At 44.1% G+C, this 25,565-nt stretch overlaps 1 protein-coding gene across 7 annotated transcripts in view; it reads left to right on the top strand.

Moving 5' to 3' along the window:
- The first annotated feature begins 12,556 nt into the window (after positions 1–12,556).
- Positions 12,557–25,565, top strand: part of LOC121279046 (transcription factor COE3-like) — a 472,564-nt gene continuing 459,555 nt past the window's right edge. For all 7 annotated transcript variants that reach the window (XM_041189853.1, XM_041189893.1, XM_041189864.1 and 4 more), the window contains exons 1-4: positions 12,557–13,077; positions 14,798–14,954; positions 15,726–15,789; positions 17,639–17,694. In XM_041189853.1, coding sequence (XP_041045787.1) covers positions 12,944–13,077; positions 14,798–14,954; positions 15,726–15,789; positions 17,639–17,694 — 411 coding nt within the window. In that variant the 5' untranslated portion in view covers positions 12,557–12,943. The remainder of the gene's footprint in view (positions 13,078–14,797; positions 14,955–15,725; positions 15,790–17,638; positions 17,695–25,565) is intronic.

Below are 25,565 nucleotides of genomic sequence, written 5' to 3' on the forward strand. Positions count from 1 at the left end.
CAACAGGGATTGCTACAACAATAGCAACATGTTGCATTTATCTAACGCCTTCAGTGTAATAGAACATTCTAAGGTGCTTCACAAGAGAGTCATGAAACAGAAGTTAAAAGCAAACCACATCAAGGGATAAGCTCGCTTATCAAGGTAGGTTTCATCAAGTAGAGAGGTGGAGAGATTCAGGGAGGGAATTCCAGAGCTTAGGGCCCAGGCACTGCTGCTATGGTAGAGAACTTCAAATTGGGAATACATAAAAGGCCAAAACTGGCATAACTCCAATCAAACACAGAGTGGAACAACTTCAATACCAGTTCCGATAGGTTATCCATCAATCTATTTCTGTCTCTTTCTCCCTCCCATACACTATTCATCTGAACTCTCTCATATGCTACTCCTTCTGCCATTTGCTCCTCTATTATTCTGTCTGTAACTCTTTCATTCTGTCCGCATGCTCCTCCCAGACATTATTCCACATTGAATGGTCCCATATGTTACTCGATCAATAACTCTCTCATATATTAATATTCCTGTAACTTTCTCATAAATTATTCTACCTGGTATTCTCACAAGAAAGAATTTGCATCCTCAGGATGTCCCAAAGCACATTGGGACTAATAAAATACTTCTGAAGTGTGGTCACTGCTGTTATGTTAGAAACACGGCAGTCAATTTGTGCACAGGAAGGTCCCACAAATAGCAATGAGATAAATTGCCCAATAAACACTTTTTCAGGTGGTATTCTTGGCCAGGACACTGAGGAGAACTGCACTGCTCTTCTTTAAAATGCTATGGAATCTTTTACCTGAGCAGACGGACCCTCAGTTTAATGTCCCAGGAAAAAGATGGGATTTCCCACCATGTAGTGCTCCCTCAGTACTGTATTGAAGTTTGAGTCTAGATCATGCGATCAGGTTTCAGGAATGGGATTCATACTCAGAGGCAGGTGTGCTACCACAGAGCTAGGGCTGCCATGGGATCAGATGATACCAAACAAGCATTGGTCAAGAAAGGTGTCTTATACAAGGAAACCCATCACCATGTTTAAGATCCTCAAACATACCTGTTAAAAAATACATGCATGCAGCATTTGTGCAAAATAGGATGGATACCATTTACTTGTAGGCCCATGCCTAATTTATCTCATGTAGTATTGCCAAGGTTTAGGAATCAATAAGGGTACTTAGGGTATTGCAAAACGTTAACCAGTTGAAACAGTTCAACCCACCACCCCCCAGCACCCTCCTGCCTGTCTGATTAGCAATACTCTACCCCTTATGCTGTTGTTTCAGTTGATAAAGAAGACCCAAAAGAGCTGAATTGGAAAGAGTTATCTTCAAAATTACTTCATATGTTATTCAGTATGAAATTTCTCACTTCTCTCCTCCTTTAAGACACTCCTTAAAATCTACCTCTTTGACCAAGCTTTTGGTCATCCCATAATGGGGCTTGGAATCAAATTTTGTTTGATAATGGTCCTCTGAACTTATATTTATATAGCCCGTTTACTGGAATAAATGACCCAAGGCACTTCACTGGAGCATTATAAAATAAAGTATGACACTGGGCTACATGAGGAGATGTCAGGTCAAATGCGAAAAACTCGGGCAAAGAGATAGTTTTTAAGCAGCGTATTAAAAGATGAACAATATGGTAGAGAGGAGGTTTCAGAGCATGGAACTGAGGCAACTGAAGGCACGGCCACCAATTGTGGAGCAATTAAAATTTGGGATGCACAAGAGGTCAGAATTAGAGGAGTGCAGGTATCTCAGAGGGTTGTGGGGTTGGAAGCGATCATAGAGATAGAAAGGGATGAGGCCACGGAGAGATTTGGAAAGGAGGATGAGCAGCTTAAAATCAAGACATTGTGGACCGAGAGCCAGTGTAGGTCAGTGACCACAGGGTGATAGGGGAATAAAACTTGGTGTAAGTTAAGACATTGGCAGCAGAATTTTGGATTAGCTCATGTTTATGGAGGGTAGAATGAGGGAGTCCAGCTAGGGGAGCATTGGAATATTTGGGTCTAGAGGTAACAAAGTCATAAATAGGGTTTCAGCAGCAGATGAGTTGATAAAGGGACAAAGTAGGGTGATATTACAGAGGTGGAAATAGGCAGTCTTAGTGCTGGTGTAAATATGAGGCCAGAAGCTTATCTTGGGATCAAGTATAAAACCCTGGTTTTGAACAGACTGGCTTAATCTCAGACTGTTGCCAGGAAGAAGGATCGTGTCGGTAGCTAGGGAACAGAGTTTGGAGTGAGGGTCGAAACAATAGTTTCCGTCTTCCCAATATTTAATTGGATGCAATTTCTGCTCACCCAGTACTAGCTGTCAGATAAGCAGTTTGATCATTTAGCAACAGTGGAGAAGTTGAGAAAGGTGGTGGCGAGGGTGAGCTGGGTGTCATTAGCGTACAGTTGAAAACTAACACTCTACCTTCGGGTGATGTCACTGAGGGGCAGTACGTAGATGAGGACTAGGAGGGAGCCAAGGATTGATTCTTGGAGGATGCCAGAAGAAATGGTGCAGAAGCAGGAAGAGAAGCCATTGCAAGCGATTCTCTGACTACAAATAGTTAGACGAGAATGGAATGTGAGATCAATTCCACCCAACTGGACATTTGGTCAATCATGTCAAAGGCGGCAGACAGGTTGAGAAGGATGAGATGGGAAAGTTTACCTCCCTCTTTGTATGGAAGCCAGGTCATAATTATTTGCTTCAACCAGTCGGAAATCACTTGAAAAGTGGGAAACTGGGAAAGTAAAGAGTTGCATCTCAATTAAAATTTTACTTCATTAATAAGCAATATTTAAACATCTCCTCTCAAGCTAAATAGAAAACATTAGCGATCATGGAATTATATAATTTCCTTGCCCTTAATATTATTGGATCAATTAAGAATCTTCCTGGTATCTGTCGACACTTTACTTGTCCAGATCAGGTTAATAGATTAGTTAACAAACATCTATTGTTAAAACATTATTAATAGCAGCAGTGTTACTAGTTGAGCTGTTTGCAATGGTTATAACTAGTTTCAGCTTCCTTAGTTCCTGTTCTCTTTTACTCATTCTAATACTAAAAACCCTTCTGATAATTAATATAATCAGCTCTTCTCTCTGATATTAAAATGATGCCCTTGCCAATGATTAATAATTCACAAGTATTATTACATGTTGCTGTTAATGATTCACTTTTTTCATTAATTAACCACAACTGGTGCTGTCAGATTTGTAAGTAATATTAGCATATCAAAACTATACATTATTAATGATAAAAATCTTTATTAATACTAATTATAATCATGTGCCGCGGACTTTCTGCAGGCAGAATGGGTGGAATCGTGGAATGCAATCCTCCAAAGATCAGTAAAATTCCCCAGCACGTAAAATGGAGTTCAATTTATCTAGTCACAGTTAAACCTGCAGCCCTGACTACCAGTGGTTGGGGATTGCAGGATGCAATCCCCAAAATGTCAATAAAGATCTCAAAGTCTCAAGTAAAAATGGAAAACGTTAAAAATGACTTATCTGATGCAAAACAACTTCCAAGATTGCGGTTTGTGGCTTGACTTTGGCCGTAGCCATCACACTTAGTAGAGTTGGTGTTAACAAATATTTAATACATCCCTGAGCACGTCGGAAAAATAAGAGGAGAAAAAAAAGTGGACGTAGATGTAAAAGGCCATAACACATAGCAGGTCAGGCAGCATCTGCGGGCAGAGAAACAGAGTTAACGTTTCAGGACCATAATGTTCTGACAGCACAGCATTGCCTCAGTACTGCACTGAACTGCCTAGATTAATTGTTCAGGCCACTGGAGTGGGACTCGAACCTTCTGCCTTAGAGGTGAGATTCAAGGCTGATACCTTTGAAAAGAGGCCAAACAGTTTTTGCAAGTCATCTCTCTAGTATTTGTTTATATACTGGCTTTCACAACTTTAGTGAATGTGGTGATTTGATTCTTTTCCCAGCAATATAATTAAATTTATTCATGAAATTTGTTAAAAAAAAATTCCAAATTGAATATTACAGAAAGTGCAATAAAATTCAATTTTCCTCCATACTGCATGTTCCACTCTGATGTGCCTCAATACAAATTCAATACTCTTGATGTTTATAATATACATTCCATGTCAGGTATATAGCCCGAGGGGTTCTATGCAGTTTCCAGCCTCTTGGTGCACCATGGTTGAAAGGCCTTAGATGGTGACCTTTCCCCATTGTGCCTCTGTGGTGGCTGCCCCAAGCTTCAGTACAATCCTCAGCACATAGTTATGGACCTTGGTATCCACCAGTCTGCAATACCTGGTGGTGGACAACTGCATGCATTGGAAGACCAGCAAGTTTCAAGCAGACCATTTGAATAGGTCGATTTGATCAGAACAAGTCAGGTTGGACCACAGACAATGAGACTAACATTTATAAGGCACTTTTCACGACCTCAGGATTTACTAAAGCACTGACAGTCAATGTAGTGCTTTTGAAGTGTAGTCACACTTGTAATCTGGGAAACTCTGCATCCAATTTGCATATAACAAGGCCTTACATAACAGAATGTGAGAATAACCAGATGATTTGATTGTTAATGATGTTCTTTTTTGAACAAGTCGTGGATCCTTTTGCATTCAACTGAGAGGATAGATGGGGCTTTAGTTCAAAGTCTGATCCAAAAGACAGCACCTCTGACAGAGACACAACTCCCTCAGTGCTGCCCTGAAGTGTCAACCCAGATTGTATGCTCAAATCACTGGAACACACAATCTTCTGACTCAGAGGGAAGAGTCAAGGCTGCCAGCTTTGAAAAGTGGCCATACAACATCGGAAATTTGTCCTATCATTAAGTTAATTCTAGTATCATTTGGGGTGTTGTGGGACCTTTTTGCGAGGCACATTGAGCATGTGTACAAATGGAACTTCTTCATTTCTGTTCTTGTTCCACTGCACTGCTGCCTGCTGTGCAGCACTGCATCTTTGATTTTTGTGTTAATGAAAGTCCCTGATGGACTTCTGCAGTAGTTATGAAAAGCCCTGAGGAAACTTCCCCGCCAATCTTCCTCATACTTACTCCAAATCTGCTCTTCACTCATTTTCACTGATGACCTTGGCTCCCATTAACTTGCCTGACTTAGATGTATTAGCCTATAAATTGGTGTGGGTAGGGATTACGTTAGCAAACTAATAAAACAGAAGTCTGGATTGATAACCCACAGAACGTGACATGGAGAATTATCGGGCAATTATCACTGACCATTTGAGGTGCTAAAGAAATAAAGAGAAAACCAAGAACATTAAGCTGAAATGCTGGTTTGGCCTGCATTTAGTACATGATGCCATCTTGGTAAAGGAATTGAAGCCTCCACTAGGAACAGCATGTTAAACAATTGATTTCCACTTACAATCCCTGCTAGCACTCATTGAAGAGGCTGCGTGGCATCTTGATGACTAACATTTTAACTAATGCCCTCTACTAATAGTGAACAGCTATTAGGGAGTAAACAGGGTGTTCATGTTGATTTCAAACATTCTTTAAAGGGATATGCACCATTTCAAGGTCATTGCTGCTGAAGCTGTGAAGAGAACCTTGGAAAAGCGTTGGAAGGTTTTCTGGGATAATTTATCAAGACTTCACCAACACGCTATCAACATTTATTGTAGAAATTCCCTGAGCATTTCACCTAAAGTGCTGTGCTGTTCCACCTCCTAGTCGTAGAGTGTTTGCTCATGGGTATCTTGCAAGGGGTCATCCTTGATCTAGGTGAGGACTAGGAGGCAAGGCCAGGCAGGGCAGCACCAGCTCCCACAGGAGACAGAGGCAGGAGGACGAGGAGGAAGCATCCTCCCCTTTGGCAGGTACAGGGCATCTCTCCTGCTCCGGTCAATCTCCACCAGGAACTCCAGGCCACACCTGAGAAGATGTGCACCCTCTCACTCAGTCCCTGAACAATCCTGAAGCCTGTCATTAGGTGCTAGCCAACACACCCCACACCTTCAGTGGAAGTGAGTGTAAGGAACCAAAATAAATCACTCCACGAAAAACCCTTTTTATGACCACTCAAGTGCACCTGCAAGACGCCTCGGGGCAGGTTCAAATTATGATAATGACCAAAATTGTGAGTTAAATATTTTATTGCAATCAGGCTAGTCTTATTAAAATTGCACTGATTTAGTGCCCGCAATCATCTGTTGGCTAAAATAACCCACTTAGAATCTGGAACTAAAAAGATGGTATCTGTTAAAGTGACCATGAAACTGATGGTTGTCATCAAAGATTCACTAATGCCCTTTATGGGAAGAGAATCTGTTGTGGTTACCAGCCTGGGCCCATATGTGACAACGGACCCACACCAGAGTGGTTGGTTCTGGCAACCCACTCACTTGTGTCAAACTCAGGGTGATTAGGTCTGGAAATAAATGTCACCCTTGCTAACGATGCCCACAACCCATGAATGAATAAAGAATGTTTCAGGATTCACTTTGATTTATAGAATTTAATATTTCACATACTTTGCTAAATTTTGTCTTAACATACTTAATAGTCACTTGGTAGTAGAGAAATTGAATGGCTGAGACCTGCTGTTAAAGCTTTTCATCTGGCACTGATTTTTAAAAATTCATTCACGGGATGTGGGCTTCGCTGGCTAGGCCAGCATTTATTGCCCATCCCTAATTGCGCTTGAGAAGGTGGTGGTGAGCTGTCTTCTTGAACCGCTGCAGTCCATGTGGTGTAGGTACACCCACTGTGCTGTTGAGGAACGGAGTTCCAGTATTTTGGCCCAGCAACAGTGAAGGAATGGGGATATATTTCCTAGTCAGGATGGTGAGTGGCTTGGAGGGGAACTTCCGGGTGGTGGTGTTCCCATGTATCTGCTGCCCTTGTCCTTAAAGGTGATAGTGACTGAGGGTTTGGAAGGGGCTGTCTATGGAGCCTAGGTGAATTCCTGCAGTGCATCTTGTAGATGGTACACACTGCTGCTATTGTGCATCGATAGTGGAGGGAGCGCGTGTTTGTGGATGTGGTGCCAATCAAGCAGGCTGCTTTGTCCTGGAGGGTCTCAAGCTTCTTGCAGGAGCTGCACTCATCCAGACAAGTGGGGACTATTCCTTCACACTCCTGACTTGTGCCTTGTAGATTGTGGACAGGCTTTGGGGAGCCAGGAGGTGAGTTACTCGCCACAGGATTCCTAGCCTCTGACCTGCTCTTGTAGCTACAGTATTTATATGGCTAGACCAGTTCACTTTCTGGTCAATGGTAGCCCCAGGATGTTGATAGTGGGGGATTCAGTGATGGTAATGCCATCAAGGGGCAATGGTTGGATTCTCTCTTGTTGGAAATGGTCATTGCCTGACATGCGTGTGGCACGAATGTTATTTGCCACTTGCCAGGCCAAGCCTGGATATTGTTCATGTCTTGCTGCATTTGGACGTGGACTGCTTCAGTATCTGAGGAGTCAAGAATGGTACTGAACATTGTGCAATCATCAGCGAATATCCCCACTTCCGACCTTAGGATGGAAGAGAGGTCATTGATGAAGCAGCTGAAGATGGTTGGGCTGATGACGCTACCCTAAAGAACTCCTGCAGTGATGTCCTGGAACTGAGCTGACTGACCTCCAACAACCATAGCCATCTTCATTTGTGTTAGGTATGACTACAACCAGTGTAGAGTTTTCCCCCTGATTCCCATTGACTCCAGTTTTGCTAGGGCTCCTTGATGCCACAGTCAGTCAAATGCAGCCTTGATGTCAAGGGCAGTCACTCTCACTTCACCTCGGGAGTTCAGCTCTTTTGTCCATATTTGATCCAAGGCTGTAATGAGGCCATGATCTCAGTGGCCCTGTTGGAATCCAAACTGGGAGTCAGTGAGCAGGTTATTGATAGCACTGTTGACGACCCCTTCCATTATTTGACTGACGATGGAGAGTAGACTGTTGGGGCAGCAATTGGCTGGGTTGGATTTGTCCTGCTTTTTATGTACAGCACATACCTGAGCAATTTCCACATAGCCGGTTAGAAGCCAGTGTTTTATCTGTACTGGAACAATTTGGCTAGGGCTGTGGCAAGTTCTGGAGCACATGCCTTCAGTTCCATTACCTGAATATTGTCAGGCCCCATAGCATTTGCAGTATCCAGTGTCTTTAGCCATTTCTTGATATAATGCGGAGTGAATCAAATTGGCTGAAGATTGGCATCTGTGATGCTGGGGACCTCCGGAGAAGGCTGAGATAGATCATCCACTCGGCACTTCTGTCTAAAAATTGTAGCAAATTCTTCAGCCTTATCTTTTGCATTGATATGCTGGCCTCCTCCATCATTGAGGATGGGGATATTTGTGGAGCATCCTCCTCCACTGAGTTGTTTAATTGTCCACCACCATTCATAGCTGGATGTGGCAGGACTGCAGAGCTTAGATCTGATCTATTGGTTGTGGGATCTCCTAGCTTTGTCTATCACTTGCTGCTTATGCTGTTTCACATGCAAGTAGTCCTGTTATAGCTTCACCATGTTGACACCTCATTTTTAGGTATGCCTGTTGCTGCTCCTGTCATGCCCTCCTGCACTCTTCATTGAACTAGGGTTGATCCCCTGGCTTGGTGGTAATGGTAGCTTGGGGGGTATGCCGGGCCATGAGGTTACAGATTGTGTTTGAGTACAATTCTGCTGCTGCTGATGGCCCACAGCACCTCATGGATATCCAGTCTTGATCTATTCGAAATTTATCCCATTTAGCATGGTGGTAGTGGTATCACGAAAGTGGCAACATGATGGAGGGTATCCTCAATGTGAAGGCAGGACTTTGTCTCCACAATGACTGTGCGGTGGCCACTCCTACCGATACTGTCATGGACAGATACGTCTGTGGCAGGCAGGTTGGTGAAGATGATGTCAAGTATGTTTTCCCTCTTGTTCGTTCCCTCGCCACCTGCCACAGAGCCAGCTATGTCCTTTAGGACTCAGCCAGCCCGGTTAGTAGTGGTGGTACCAAGCCACTCTTGGTGATGGACATTGAAGTCGCCCACCCAAAAAACATTCTGCGCCCTTGCTTCCTCCAAGTGATGTTCAACATGGAGGAGCACTGATTCACCAGCTGAGGGAGGGCGGTGTGTGGTAATCAGCAGGAGGTTTCATTGCCCATGTTTGACCTGATGCCATGAGACTTCATGGGATCCAGAGTCGATGTTGAGGACTCCCAGGGTAACTCCTCCCTGACTGTATACCACTGTGCTGCCACCTCTGCTGGGTCTGTCCTGCTGGTGGGACAGGACATGGTGATGGTGGTGTCTGGGACATTATCTGTAAGATATGATTCTGTAAGGATGATTGTGTCAGGCTGTTGCTTGGGACTAGTCCCCAGATGTTAGTAAGGAGGACTTTGCAGGGTCGACAGGGTTGAGTTGTCATTGTTGTTTCCGGTGCCTAGGTCAACATTGAGTGGTCCATCCAATTTCATTCCTTTTTCGAGACTTTGTAGCAGTTTGATACAACTGAATGGCTTGCTAGGCCATTTCACAGGGCATTTAAGAGTCAACCACATCGCTGTGGGTCTGGAGTCACATATTGACCAGACCAGACTTAAGTGAACCAGGTGGGTTTTTAACAACAATCGGCAATGGTTTCATGGTCATCATTAGACTTTTAATTTTTATTGAAACTTTTTATTGAATTCAAATTTCGCTATCTGGTGTGGCAGGATTCCAACCCTGGTCCCCAGAGCATTACCCTGGCTCTCTGGATTACTAGTCCAGTGACAATACCACTATGCCATTGCATCCCATATCAGGACTAATTGAAGAATGTCAAATTTCAAAGGGCACAACAATTTATACTGCATGAGAAAAGGGGTGCTGATTGGTTGGCAAGTCAATTTGATTGGTCAAGCCATTGCCATGGTGAATGCACCAGGAAGCTATTGTCCCCCATGCTTTATTTATTAAAAAGGTGCAAAAGATCAGAGAACACTTGCTGAACAATCCTGAGTGTGCTAAGAATTACTCTAAGAACCAATTAAGATGATCAGTTGGTCTCATAATGTAGCTCACTAGTGCTTATCATAAACGACATATATCCTTGTGCAGGAACTTGTCCTCTGCAGGCAAAAGGAATATGTCCAGACATTGAGCCTTTTTTCAATAAACAAAAGTATGGGGGGCAAGCAGGCCATTTGGCCCTTCGAGCCTGCTCTACTATTCAACAAGATCATGGCTGATCTAGCTCTGGTCTCAACTCCATTTTTCTGTCTGCCGAACATAACCCTTGACTCCCTTGTCTATCCAAATCTCAGGGTAGTGTCCTAGGCCCAAACATCTTCAGCTGCTTCATCAATGACCTTCCCTCCATCATAAGGTCAGAAGTGGGGATGTTTGCTGATGATTGCACAATGTTCAGTACCATTCTTGACTCCTCAGATACTGAAGCAGTCCCCGTCCAAATGCAGCAAGACCTGGGCAATGTCCAGGCTTGGGCTGACAAGTGGCAAGTAACATTCGTGCCACACAACTGCCAGGCAATGACCATTTCCAACAAGAGAGAATCTAACCATTGCCCCTTGATATTCAATGGCATTACCGTCACTGATTCTCCCATTATCAACATCCTGGGGGTTAGCATTGACCAGAAACTGAATTGGACTAGCCACATAGGGGAGCCTCAGAGTGAGGCAGTGGCATAGTGGTATTGTCACTAACTGGTATTCCAGAGACCCAGGGTAATGCTCTGTGAACCTGGGTTTGAATCCCACCACGACAGATGGTGAAATTTGAATTCAATAAAAAACTGGAATTAAAAGTCTGATGGTGACCATGAAACCATTGCCAATTGTCATTAGAACCCATCTGGTTCTGATTCGGGAGGAGCTCGAGGCTACAGCAGCTCCGCACCCTGAGCATGGGCCGTGGGTGTTGAGGCGGCTGCACTGGCTGGCTGGGCAGCATGTCACAATGAACTCTTCATTATCTGGGCCTACAGCAGTAGCTGATGTGATTAAAGATCTAGACTCTCAGATAGCACTGATTGGTCCCGGCCCCCACAATCCCAAACAGAAACAGGATTTGGAGAAAGTTAATGATTTAAAGGCCAAAGCCCAACAGATTATGAACCAGTTTGGACCTGCAGCTCTAATAAATTTGACAAATTTTCCCTCAATAAAACCTGATCCATCCAGTATACGGCCTCCAAATACAATGTCCTTTAGGGAAGGAAATCTGCTGTCCCTTGCCTGGTCTGGCCTACAAGTGACTCCAGGCCCACAGCAATGAGGTTGACCCTCAAATGCCCTCCCAACAAGGGCAATTAGGGTTGGGCAATAAATGCTGGCCCAGCCAGTGACACCCACATCCCATGAACGAATTTTTTTAAAAAAAAAACATAAATACTGTAGCTACAACAGCAGGTCAGAGGCTAGGAATTCTGCGGCGAGTAACTCACTTCCTGACTCCCCAAAGCCTGTCTAACAGCATCTGTGGAGAGAGAAACAGAGCTAACGCTTCGAGTGGGTATGACTCTTCTTCAGAGCTAAGGAGAAGTAATAGTGTGATGAAATTTACACTGTACAGTAATTTATACTGTACAGTATAAATTTAACAGCATAAATGCTGTTCGACCTGCTGGGATTTTCCAGCATTTTCTGTTTTTGTTTCAGATTCCCAGCACCCGCAGTATTTTGCTTTGATATAAATGCAATCGTTCTTTCAGACAGCTCCCAAAACACTTTACCTATAACAACTTTATATAGTTGCAGCTGTTAGCTGAGCGTGTGTGACGAGGGTTGCAGACACTTTACGAAGCTTTGGCATTACCTTTTTTTTTCAAAAAAAAATCTTATTTCTAAAAGTTTAACAGCTGTTTGAACTCAATGTAGCGTGGTTGTTGTGGAGGGGGTTGCTGTACCAAATAGCGTGTCATTAACGCCCCTCGTGACAGTGGTCGTGAACGTTGCTGTTATCCTGCTCTGTCTGAATGTGAACCAGTTGGTTGTGAAGGAGTTAAAAGGACATTTTACCTGGGAATTCACTTCTTATTTGGAACTGGGGGAGATGACGAGAGTGATGACCGATGGCAACATCGCAAATCCGCCCCAACCTCCAGCCAATCCTGGTGGAGCCAGCCCGAGAGATTTAAATAAAGATGTCCTAATTTGGAGTGCATTGATCCCACCTCCGAGTGTCAATCAGAGGCAGCAGAGTCTCTCTCTCTCTCTCTCTCCCTCTCTCTCCCCGGGGTGGGTGGGAGGGAGGGAGAGTTGGCAAGTGGCGAGCCCGGGAGAAGGTACATTCCTTTGGGATAGCAGAGACACAAAGACTCGGGGAGGAGGGAGGGGAGGGGGGCGGAGGGACTCAGACAGAGAGAGAGAGAGGGAGGGAGAGAGGGGATAGGAGGCATTTGCAGAACCAGGCTAGTCTCCCCCAGGGGAGGGAGGGGAGGTGGGGGGGAGGCAAGCAAAAAGAGAAACCCCTCCTCAGCCTCTGGCTCGTACATGGATAACTCACTATTCGCAGCGCTGCTTCCACCAGGAACTGACGATTCCTTTTTTTTTACATTCTACCTTTCTCTCTCTCTCCCTCAATCCACAAATATTACATTCTGCTGGTCCAACCGCTTTCAACTTTATCCAGCTGAATCTGAAGATCTCTCTTAAGAGGAGAAAGCCAACATGTTAATTTCTCAGTGAAAGCAATTCTCAAGTGCCAGCAAGTCTCCTCCGATCAGTGGAGTGAAGACAGATCAATTGACTGGTCGGGGAATCTGTGTGCCCAGCGGACAGGGAGCGAAATCGTGCGAAGCTTCTCACTGCAATTGATACGCCAGACAGACAGACAGACAGACACACACACACAACACAAACAAGAGAAAAATCTTCCCAGAATTAACTATTGTGTCTCCCTTGGAAGCACAAAGTAGAATCCAAGACAGCAAACAAACAAACAGACAGACAGACAAACAACGAAGGCTGCCTTGATGTTTGCCCTCCAGGAAACCATTCCGAGAGGTGGGATAACCATGAAAGAAGAGCCCTTGGTTGCTGGGATGAATCCTGTCCGATCCTGGATGCAGTCGGGCGGGATATTGGACGCAAACACTGCGGCTCAGAGGTTAGTGCGGTCCTGCATAGTTCCTTTCTTGGGAGATGGGAGGGTGTGCTTATGGCTTGAATTGTTTCTGTTGCCCCTATGTCCCAGTGACCGAGTGCCACCCACCACCCCCCCACCCCCCTACCACCCCCTTCCTCCTCTCCCCACCACCCCTTCAATTCTTGTCCCCAGCCCGCTTACCAGGAGCTCCGAACTCTCTGGGCGCCGCTGCTACTTTGCACGACGTGTGCTTGCTGTTTTCTAATAAGAATCTACTAAGTCCGGTGAAAATTAAATGTTCAGTCCTAGACTTCACCGTTATTTTTCCGCGGGTTGGCTTTTTTTCTGACATTTACTCTCTGGTTCAACCTCACTCCGTTTATCTCTTTTTCACGCCTTTTCTGTTTCCTTCTTTCTGTCCTTCTCTATTTCTCCCTCTTTTTTCGGCTGCTGTTTCTTCCTATGTTTCTCTCCGTATTTCCCATTTCTCTTTTTCCTCTCGCTCTCTCTCTGTTTTCTCCCTGTTCCTTCGCCTCCTCTAATTGCACTAGTTTTGTCTTCTTCCTTTCCCTCCGTTTCTTTCTCTCTCTCTCTCTCTCTTCCCCTTTGCCCCTTTCCTCTATTTCCTATTTTCTCTCGCCAGACCCCCCCCCATCCCCCGCACCAACCTTCTCTCGCTTTCCTCCCCATACCTTGGTAAGACACTTTTGAACAGATCTCGGCTACCTCTCTCAGACCGTTTCTGAAACTTTCTCTTTCTCTCTCTCTCTTTCACTGTCCCCCCCCCACCACCCCACACTTTTCCGTCACTCTCACATTGGATGAAAAATCAACATTTAACAAACATATATTTTGTAAAAAAAAACCCTTAATCCTGAATCCTGTGAATTCCATCTTCCTTCCCACTTATTCTTCCCGTTTCACTCTTGGGCACGGGACGATTTGTAACCCCTCATAATAAAAAAAGTTTCAAGAGAGAGAAAAAAAAACAAGTTTCCTAAATTTCCCTTTAGTTTTCCCCTTCCTCAATCCCTGTTTTCGCTCATATCCCTCCTCTGCCCCCACCGCCGCCCCCCCCCCCCCCCCCTCCACCTCCACCCCGCAACAAGCCCTTCCCTTTGTATTTCAGTCCGGTTTGTAGCAGAATGCCTCTTTAACTTGCAAAATGACACACACACCCGAAGTTTTTAATTGTTTCCCTTCAGTGAGAAAGCCTTTTTATCTTCTCAAACTTTTCTTCCGCAACCCCCCCCCCCCCCAAAAAAAAAATATAATTAGAAGCAACTTTCCAAGTCCCGTGCAGTGTAAATGAATCGGGGCAAAAACAAAGTCCGGTCCGCAGCTCCCATCCCCAACCCGGTAACAAGACAAGCTGCTGATAATCTCCACTGAACACCTCATCTTACAAACTCTTTCCCCCCTCCCCCCCCCCCACCCCCCCCCCCCACCAAATTTCTCGCAGTAAAGTGAAGTTAAGGTTGCTTCCGCCGCCCTCCCTCCACCACCCCATCTTACCACACACACATACCCCCCCGCCCCCCACCCCCGCCACACACACACAAACACAAACAAACAACCGATGCAAGTCCCCTTTCCTCTCCTGTTGCTTTCAGTTGTTTTGAGAGGCGCCGTTTCCCATCCCCTCCCCATCCCCACCCCTCTTCAATTTTTGTCCCATTTAACCGGAGCTTTGTACTGTGGTTTCTTTCCCCCCCCCCACCTTTTTGTTTTTCACCCGCAGTGGGGTCGGTTTAGCCCGGTCACACTTTGAGAAACAGCCACCCTCCAACCTCCGCAAGTCCAACTTCTTCCACTTCGTCCTGGCTCTCTACGACCGGCAGGGTCAACCTGTGGAGATCGAGAGGACAGCGTTCGTGGACTTTGTGGAAAAGGACAAAGTAAGTTTCGCCTCTTTTTCACATTTTCATTCATCCTTTCCTTTCAACCCTTTCCTTAATTCGCGACTCCCCCCTTCCCCCTACCCCCCCCCCCTCTCCACCACCTCTCTTGTTCCTTTTGACCAGGTGTCTTTACCGTTCCAGAGTTAGTTTCTGGTGTCAGTTTCTCTTCTCCAGTTGGTCTATTTTCTACTCCAGAGTTGAGGTTGCTGAAACTCTTTCCAGTTCATGATCCCTCATGTTGTTTCTCCTCCCTTCCCATTTGTCACATGCCTTCCAACTTACTCCTTTTTAAATTGCCTCTGGAATTATTTTTAATATAAAAAAAACATTTCTCCCCCCCCCCTCCTCCCCTAATGTTGCTCTAGCTATCCCTCCTCTTGTCTGCGCGTTTCTTTTTTTTACCTGCTCCTATTGACTCCAGTCCCACGGCGCCCCACGGCCTTGAAAGCTGTTGGCACCAATTTCTCTCTCCCCATCACCGTCCGTCTGCGGGCATCTCTTATGTATTTGTTATATATATATATATTATATTGATACAAAACAGAAAATGCTGGAAGCACTCAGCAGCAGGCCTGGCAGCATCTCCAACATGCCCGCGAAAACCGTGCGAAATTCAGCCGCCCGCGTTTCACATCTCCCTTCCTCTTCTTGTCAACAAAACTCGGATGAAATGCAAAGTTGCATTTATGCGGCTTGCGTTCGATCTTAAATAGTGCTTTTTTTTAAAAAAAAAGTATATATATATACTGTCTCGTCGCTTCTCCGCAGGAACAGAACGGGGAGAAAACAAACAACGGGGTTCACTACAAGTTACAGCTCCTGTACAGCAACGGTAAGGCTGCAACAAGCGAGCAAGGCAAATAAATAAATAAATAAATAAACTGCCAAAACAAAGCTGTGCTTTGCCCTCTTTTAGACCAGGGTTTTGTTTTTTTTTTAATTTCATGGGGTTACTGCCCGTTCAGAGGCCAGAATTTGAGTTGCACACCTTACTTACAATTAAAGCCAGAGTGTGGCTTGGATAAAATGATTCCAATGCAATTCTCAGATGACAATAGCGTTTTTTTTAATGTAAAAAGAAATACAGTGACATGCGTGGAAAAGGGTGGGGGGGGGGGGGGTGGGAAAAAAGAACGATTTTTGTCAAAACTCTTAAAAAATAAATATAAACACCGGCAATCAGAGTTAGCAGCTCCCAATTAGGACACACCAGTGTTGATGTTGACGTTTTCTGAACGGAATTGTTAGTTCTCCGACGTTCGCGGTAAAAAATTCTGCGGGTAAACGTTCACATCACCTGCAGTCTAAAGGCGCGATTTGTAGACGGGGAAATGAATAAAGCATGAAATCCGAAAACTTCTGCACCAAACTTTATATTAAGTAAATAATTTAAAAAAAAAATCATCCCTCTAACTATGGATTTTCTGACGCTTGGGAACATAATTTAATAAATGTGTAAAGAGATTTTATTTTTTTTTAAAGAAGTAATTATTCCTACATCTGGTTTAAATCTCACTTCTGATTTTTTTTAAGGAGGAATCGTTTACATAATACCCTGAGCTCCTATTTAGTTTGACATTTATGTGAGATAAAACTTTAATCGCTTTTTGACATTGTCATTTTTTTCATTGAAGTAAAAGCTGAGGATATTTCCAAAGAGCTGCTAACATGTAAGGATTGTGAAGTGCTAAATATATTTATGCCGACGCTTGTGTGTGTGTGTGTGTGAGAGAGAGAGAGAGATTTGCTTTGCCTTTAACTGGCCGGCACTGAATTAACTTTCATCTTTAATATGTCCCATATATTCACACACACACACACACACACACAATGATCAATCCGGATCTGTTGCTGGGCTCTGCTGAATTAACGAGTGAGTTATATTTCATTACAAAACACAAAAAAAACCCCGCAGGTTCCTTCGCAGTTCGCAAGACAGTGACAACACTGAACTATTTACAACATCACTCCCTTACAGCTTGCTCTGTTGAAAGTGGAGTGGGGAGGCTTGTTGCCCGGTTTCAGGTTCGACTCGCCCCGCCTGAGTCCCTGGCGAGCAAGATTTTAAATACAAACGGCGGTCGGGGGACGAGGAGAACCGAAATCCATCTAGGGTTATAACAGTTTCCTTTCGGGAGAGGTTAAAAATGAAATGGGAACGTGAAACTGCACGGGGGAAAGACAAGGGCGAGCGGTATTAGGATAGGGATGGAAAGGGGGACTAGTGAAAGACCGGCGCAGGAGAAAGACTTAGAGGGAAGACTAAAAGTTAAAGGAATTGGGAGAGGTACGTACGACAAGAGATGGAGAGAGAGGGCAGGGGGATTAAATGTCATGTTACCATCTGCCAATCTGAAATAAAAAAAAGATGCTGAAATGCCCAGCACGACTGGCAGCATCTGTAAACAACAGACAGTTTAATGTTTGACCTCTTGAGACAGTTCCAAGTTTCAGCTCCAAACAATGAACGGTCTGAGTTGTTTTTTTGGAATGGGTGATTCTGTGCTGAGAAAAATGTCCTACAAAGCTCTTTCTCTTAAAACATTAAAATGGCACTTTTTCTTTTACGTGAAATGAACAGCACTGCCATGTGCTAGCCAGGGATGGGCCTGATTTAAAATAAAAATGGCAGGAGGAAAATTTCGTTGAATTTATTCCATCTTTTTCACCCTCTCACACAGGAATTCGAACAGAACAGGATTTATTTGTACGGCTAATAGACTCAATGACCAAACAGGTAGGGGTTTTCTACTGTCAAATGTATAGTAACAAATCTATCTGATTAGTCAGTCAAGGTTTACTGTTGCCTTCCCAATTTGAGCACCTTTTCAAAAGCAATTGTGCCTCTCAATCTGATAAATTCACCCGGCTGAAACCAAACCTATTAATTCTCAAAATCCACTGCTTTGACATTTTTCTTTAAAAAAAAGAAGCATTTTTGCAGTAATCTGTTTTCAAATGAAATTGTGTTTTAAAATGAGCTTCAGGTAACATAATCACTGTGCTAACGATATGGTGGGTCTGTCTCGATTTGTTATTAATAGCAACAGGGTGAGACATCGAAGTATTGAATTGTTGTGTGTTGTGTTTTCCTTTGTTGCTAATCAATAACTGCAAGATGTGTTCTTCAGTGTCGCCACTGAAATTAATTTTGACTTTGGCAGGATTCTCCTGCCTCTGCCACCTTGCCAGAATTACCACCTCCTCTTCCACATCAACCCCCACCACCAACCCCAACCACCCGCCCCCTCCCCCCCACCCCACCCCCGCCCCCGCCCCCTGGGTGTAACGTATGCTCATACACAGCTTTGCCGCAGTGCTGCAGTGAGGTGCTAAATTGCTAGCTACGCATTCTGCGGTCGCGTGAGACGCAGATTAAAGCCGATCGATTGCCTTGGAAAGGACCGTATCAGCTGCAGTTTGGGGAACGTTCGCACAACGTTTTGGTCTGGTTGTTCGATTTCTGTCTGAGTCATTTATTAGCAAGGCGGCCAAATGCAAGCGAACGGAAATTTATTTGCCTTTATTTCTTTGTACCTCAGAGATATGCAAAAAAAATGACATTAACATTAGCACTTTAAGTATCATTTCCATTATTTCCTTTCAAGGCAGTTTTAAAAGTGTGCATTTCAAATTCAGCCAACAATGAACGAGAAGCATAATATTACATTACTCACCATACCATCTCTAACATTCCAGAACCATACTACTTAAATATTAAACCCTCAGTAAGGATATATTGAGGTATAAAGCACTCGCTGATTTACCTGACATTTTCCGTTTTGTTTGAGGGATGTTGTTTGCGAGGAAGGATACTTATGAGACACGCAGTGGCTGCGCCAAACACTCCTAGGGCAGAAACAGCACAGGGTTAGATACAGAGTAAAGCTCCCTCTACACTGCCCCCATCAAACACTCCCAGGGTAGGTGCAGTTATGGGTTAGATAAAGAGTGCTACACTGCTCCATTCAACATTCTCAGGGCAGGTACAGCATAGATTAGATACAGAGTACAGCTTTCTCTAGACTGTACCATTGAACATTCCCAGAGGAGATACAGGGGATGTTAAATGCAGCTGCAGTGCTTGAACAATGTGATGCCACTCGGGCATCAGAGGTTCACACCCCCGGTGTCTATTTCCCAGGCCAGGAATCTCTCTGAATCACTTTAGAAAGTTAATGACAATTGCGGATAATTGTGTGCTGCGGCCTTATGCCAACTGGGAACTCATTTTGTAACCGCTTGCAGTCTTTTAAATCAGCTAAGGCTGAATTTGCTTTCGGCCATTGAGGTGGAAGTCCAATACTGAATTTCAGGGTGGGACAGTTAGGCCCTTCCTTGAAAAACATGTGAACATCCAAGAGCCCATCGAGACTGCCTCTCACGCCATGATGGCCCAGAGCACTTCCCCAATCCTCACCTATTCTCCTGGGAGAGGTGGGGAACCCAGGAGAAACACGGGGCTAGCAAGGAAAAATTTGTTCGGAAAATTCATTTGACTTGCTCAAACTGACCGAATCCAGAAGGAGACCATCATGCCTGTGCCATCCTTTGAAGGAGCTGTCAAATTAATCCCACTCCCCTGTTCTTAGCCCATAGCTGTACAAATTTCCCCTCGTCAAGGTTTTATCCAAATCTCTTTTTGAATATTACAATGGAATCTGCTTCCACCAGCCTATCAGGCATAGCGTTTCCAGTCACAACAACCCACTACATGAAAAAAGTCACATCTGGTTCTTTTGCAATCACCTTAAATATGTTACCAGCACTTCTGTCATGGGAATCACTTTCTCCTTATTTTATCTAAGCCAAGAGTGTGGCCTGTAAAGCTACTTTCCTTCTTCAAACCCAGAAATGGGATTTAAACACTACTTACTGAACATATAAATGACTTTTATTGAAATAAATGAACGCAGCATAGATTTATCTAATGGAGGTATTGATGAGACAGTTAAAATTGCTCATAGGGTAAACAGAGAGAAACTATTTGCTCTGGTGATGCAGTCCATAACCTTAATATTGGAGCCAGTCCGTTTAGAGATGTGGTCAAGAAGCACTTCTTCACACAAGGGGTCGTGGAAATTTGGGTATTTCCCTCCAAAACAGCTGCTAAGGGGGTGGGGGGGTCAATCAAAAGTTACAAAACTGAGGTTGCTAGATTTTTGTTAGGTAAATGTATTAAGGGTTTAGAAATAAGGCAGGTGGATGGAATTTGAGATACAGATCAGCCATGACCTAATTTGCATGGCGGGACAGACTTGAGGGGCTGAGTGGATTACTTTTGTTTCTATGTTACAATCGAAGGAGGCAGATGTTCAAGTTGTTAAAAAAAATGTGAATTGTCTTAAAGTGTAGGACAGACATGAACGTTGGGAGCACCTATTGGCCGGAATTTTCCAACCCCTCATGCCGATGGGATCTTTCAGTCCTGCTGATGTGAACGGAGATTTCAGTGGCTCACCGGACCCACTGGGGAGGGGTGACTGGAAGATTCTGGACATTGACTCTGTCCTGAAGCTTGAGGATCATGAACTTGGGATAAAAAGGAACAGCTCAGCCCATCTCAAATGCTTGTGATCTTTCCTAGCATCAAGATAGCAAAAAGAGAAAAAGAAACACCACTGTCTAAAATGATCACCTTTTTTCCCCTCTCAAGTCTTTACTCTTGGTAGGTCGAGCAAATTGCAGAATTAATTCTTAAATAGGCTGCAATGAAGGGTTTACAGATTTGTCTATTATTGGTAGTTGCCTTTGGAATTCTTATCCAGAGTAAAAATACTTGCTTTAACTTGTAATGTGTTAATTAGGAGGAGATTGTATTGTGTTCGAAGCACAGGCAGCTGAATAGATCGAAGACTCATCCTTTGAGAAGAATATCCAGAGCTTGCATTTTTCGTCTGTCTCAGGAGAACATAAGAAATTCAAGCAGTGGCATAGAATGATCCAAAACCGAGCGGGCTATTCGGCCTATCCTTTCTGTGCTGGCTCTTTTGTAGAGCTACCTCCATTTGATTCCATTCAATTCCATTCCATGCGTATGCTGCTCAAAGGCAGGTACTTGGCTCATTGTCTGCTGATGTTTCAACCAGAGCCATTTTTTTGGGCAGTTTTGTCAGTGGTGGCTTGCCATTACCTTCCACTTCTATCTCTAGCCCAATCATTTTCTTCCTCTTCAAATGTTTGTGGGTGTACCTACACTACACAGACTGCAGCAGTTCACGAAGGCAGCTCAACACTGCCTTCTCAAGGGCAATTAGGGATGGGCGATAAAAATGCCACAACCCTTTCAGGCTGTACATTGCAAATTGCTATAACTTTCTTTGTAAAGAAGTATTTCCTCATGTATTTGCCTCTAGTTTATTTACCAATCACCTTAAATCTGTATCCTTTGATTACCAAACCTTCTGCACGGGAAACAATTTCTCTTTATTTATTCTATCCAAGCCATTCATGATTTTGAAAACCTCTATCACATCTCCTCTGCTAGAAGGATAACAACACCAGTTGCCCCAGTCTTTCCATATGATATCCTTGGTGCAATTCTAGTAAATCTCCTCTGCGCACTCTCCAAGGCCTGGACATCTTTCCTATATCTCCATCTACTAATCTGGCCATAACTCTCAGTCCCTTTCTAATTCCGCTCAGATCCATGCTCATCATTCCTACAACTCCTGCAATGTTTGAACTTCTGCAATTAGAATACTGCCCATTCCGAGCTCCGAGAAAGCTCTTCTGAAAGTCAAAAATGATATCTGATGTGATAAACTGTCCCTTGTCCTCCTCACTTCATCTGGTGCAGTAGCTCTCATGTCTTCATTACCCCTGGACCTGACTGCCCTCTCCTGTTCTCCTGGCCGCCCTCCCATTTTCTGCCCTACAGAAACATGTGCTCATCCAAAACTCTGCTGCCCATATCTTAACTTGCACCAAGCCTTGTTCACCCATCGTCGCTGTGCTTACTGACCTGTTCTGACTCCTGGTCAGACAACAACACAATTTTAAAATGGCCATCCTTGTCATCTGTCCTTATGTGGCTCAGTTTCAAAAACATTTTCATTGATAACACTCTAGTCAAGCACTTTTCGATGCTTTGCTACATTAAAGATGTTATAAGAATGTTGTTCTTGTTGACTTGTCTGCAGCTCTTGACACAATTAACCATACCATTTTCCTCCACCACTTCTCCACTGTTGTCCAGCTGGGTGATACTGCCCTTGCCTGGTTCCATTCTTATCTATCCAGTCATTGCTAGGGCATACTTGCAATGCCTTCTCTTCCTTCTCCTGCACCGTTACCTCTGGTGTTCCCCCAAGGATCAATCCTTGGCCCTGTCCTATTTGTCACCTAAATGCTGTCCCTTGGTGGCATCATCTGAAAGCACAGCATCAGTTCCCATATGGGAGCATAAGACTTAGGAGCAGGAGTAGGCCTTTCGACCCTTCGAGCCTGCTTCACCATTCAATAAGATTATGACTGATCTGGTTGTGGTCTCAGCTTCACTTTCCTGTCTGCCTCCAACCGCACTCCCCCTCCCCCCCACTCCTCACTTCCACCACCACCCCCCACCCCCCAGCTCACCTCCACCCCCCACCATAACCCTTCACTCTTGTGTCCAACAAAAACCTATCTAACTCAGTGTTGAATAAAATTAAAGATCCAGCCTCCACTACCTTCTGGGGTCAGGCTCTGATGACCCTCTGAGAGAGAAAAATCTTCTCCTCTCTACCTTAAAAGGGAGTCCTCTTATTCTTGAACCATGTCCCCGAGTTCTAGTTTCCCCCCCAAGTGGAAACACTTTCTCAGTAGCGACCCTATCCAGTCCCCTCAAGATCTTATGTTTCAATAAGATCACCTATCATTCTTCTAAACTCTGATGGGTATGGGCCTAATCTGTTCATCCTTTCTTCATAAGATAAGCCCTTCCTCACAGGAATGAGTCAAGTGAACCTTCTCCAAACTGATCTAGCAGCTCTACCTCACCACTACTCCTCTCAACCCCTCAGTAGGATTAGTATGATTAATTATTTCGATTGTTCCTGTATTTGGGGAAATAACCTATCAGCACTTTGGGTGTACCTACACCAGATGGACTGCAGCGGATCAAGAAGGTGGCTGATCACCACCTTCTCAAGGGCAATTAGGGATAGGCAACAAATGCTGGCCTGACCAGTGTGGCACTCACATCTCATGAAAAGATTAAAAAAACAGATAACTACAGAAATTGGTATTAAGGTTACCAAGCATTGCATTTGATTGAAGAACAATAAACTACAGATCTAAATACCATTCACAACCATGGAATATGATTCAGAGTGTGGGATTGTCTGTTGGCCTGGGAGAAGAATGTTGGTCAAATACATACTTCCTTGTCTTCATCTTTTGCCTCTCCTGATGATAGCACAGTTCATTTTGGTTTTGAGACTTATGCCTCTGTGCTGCCTGTTCTATCATTTTTGTGTTGCCTTGCCCAACGTCATAGCCTTTCGTTCCCATGCTATGGCTGTTTTTCCGTTGGCTTTTTTTTAACAGCTGACAACAGTCTGTGCTTTATGCCTAACCTGTGGACTGGGTTTTTCCAGTCGCCAAAGAAAGTAATGCTTACAACTTTTAAATGAATTTGAAAATCCTGTACCTTATATCTTCGCCATCTCTGGTTTTGTTCAGACTCCTTGCCTGAATCCTGTGTTGGATGAGCAGAAATTTCCATCAATTGGGATGAAGTCCCCCTGCCACAAACTCCACTCCCAAGCCAATAGGCTTTATCACTGGCAGAGGCATGATGGGCTGAAGGACCTCCTTCTGTGCCGTATAATTCTGTGATCAGATCACGATCCCACCTTCCATGTTTTTGAAATCTTGCTGTGTAAAAATTGTCTCTTCTCTTGGTCATAGTGACTGAATTTCAAAAGTACTTAATTGACTCGACCAATCAGAGTCAGCACCCTTTTCTCATGTGGTATAAATTCTTACTCCCTTTGAAATTTGGCATTCTTGTGTCTGTCCTATGTGTGCAAGATAAGAAGCTTTGACAATATGTCTCCTTTTCAGCAATACTTAAGTATTTAATTGGCTGTGGAACACTTTGGGATGTCCTGTGGCGGTAAAAGGTGTTATATAAATGCAAGTTTTTTTTTTCCCCTCACCTTATTGCACAATGCTTTTTCCAGAGAGATATTTAGATACTATTTTTTACTCCATTGTAGTGGATTTGTGGGCTAAACTCCTAGCAACACACTTGAAATTTGTTGTAATTAGCTCACTAGGTAAACGAGTATAGCTTTGGAACTGAGTGCATACCTGGGAGTATGATGAATGGGAGAGTTTAAAGTATTAATTTTGATCTTGAATAAATCAAGTTTAGTCTGCAATCAGCAGAAACTGGAAAATACTGTGTAAGTGGACTAAGTTTCTTCCTTTCTTCCAGCCTTAGACAGAGTAAACACACTCTGCTGAGAGAGCTGAGCAGTTAATTAGCTAACTGGTTGAATCTGGTTTCTCTAGCTCTTGTTCAGTTTACTATAAATTCAGGGTTCTTTCATGCAGCTAAGGCATATGAGTGCAGCTTTGGAACTGAGTGTATACCTGGGAGTTTGGTGAATGAGGGAGTTCAGTGAGGAGGGGAAGGAGGTGTTCCTTTCCTTTTGCTTTTTATACCTTTTTCACCCTGTGGCAATTGGTTCTTACTCTACTCTGTTTGGTGAGTATCTGCTAAGTAATTAAAGTCTATTTCAGTCTTAAGGTTTAAAATAGTATACAAACTGGTGCTAAAGTTAATAACATATATGGAAAAGGAAAATAAATGAATGAATAATATAATTATGTAATTAATTATAGCACAATAAGGATGGCAGTGCAGGTGATGTGTCAAGGCTGCAGCTTATGTGAGCTCCTGGATGCCAGTGTGATCCGGGGCAAACATATCTGCAGTAAGTGTTTGCATCTTGAGGAGCTTCAGCTCAGGGTCATTGAGCTGGAGTCTGAGCTGCAGACACTGCAACACATCAGGGAGGGGAAACGGTTACCTGGATGCTTTGTACCAGGAGGTAGTCACGCACTTAGAATAGGGTCTTCTGATTTGGTCAGTGGCAAAGGGTGTGACTGAGAATGAGGCAGGTAAGGGAGTGTGAGCCTTTGCAATTGTCCAATAGTTTGAGGTTCTTTCAGCTTGTTTGGATGAGAGTGGGGGCTGCAGGGTGGATGAACAAACTGACCATAGCACTGTGGCACAGGGAGTCATTGAAGTTGGTGGGGGCGGGGGAGCAAAAAGGAATGTAGTGGTAGTAGAGGACAATACAGTGACGCGGATTGACATTGTTCTCTGCAGTAAAGAGCAAGAGTCCAGACGGCTGTGTTGCCTGCCCCAGTGTCAGTGGTCGGGACATCTGCTCAGGGCTGGAGAGGAACTTGCAATGGGAGAGGGAAGACCCAGTTGCTGTGGTCCCTAATGACATAGGCAGGATGAGGAGCTAGTCCATAGTAGCTGATGGCATAGCCACCAATGGTGGGGTAAAGGAAACAGGTGAAGTTCAAGGGACCAGAATTGGAGGGGTACAGAAATTTTGGGAGGGTTGTAGGGCTGGATGTGGTTACAGAGATCAGGAGGAGGCA

This window comes from Carcharodon carcharias, chromosome 1, assembly GCF_017639515.1.
Source record: "Carcharodon carcharias isolate sCarCar2 chromosome 1, sCarCar2.pri, whole genome shotgun sequence".
Classification (NCBI taxonomy): Eukaryota; Metazoa; Chordata; class Chondrichthyes; order Lamniformes; family Lamnidae; genus Carcharodon; species Carcharodon carcharias.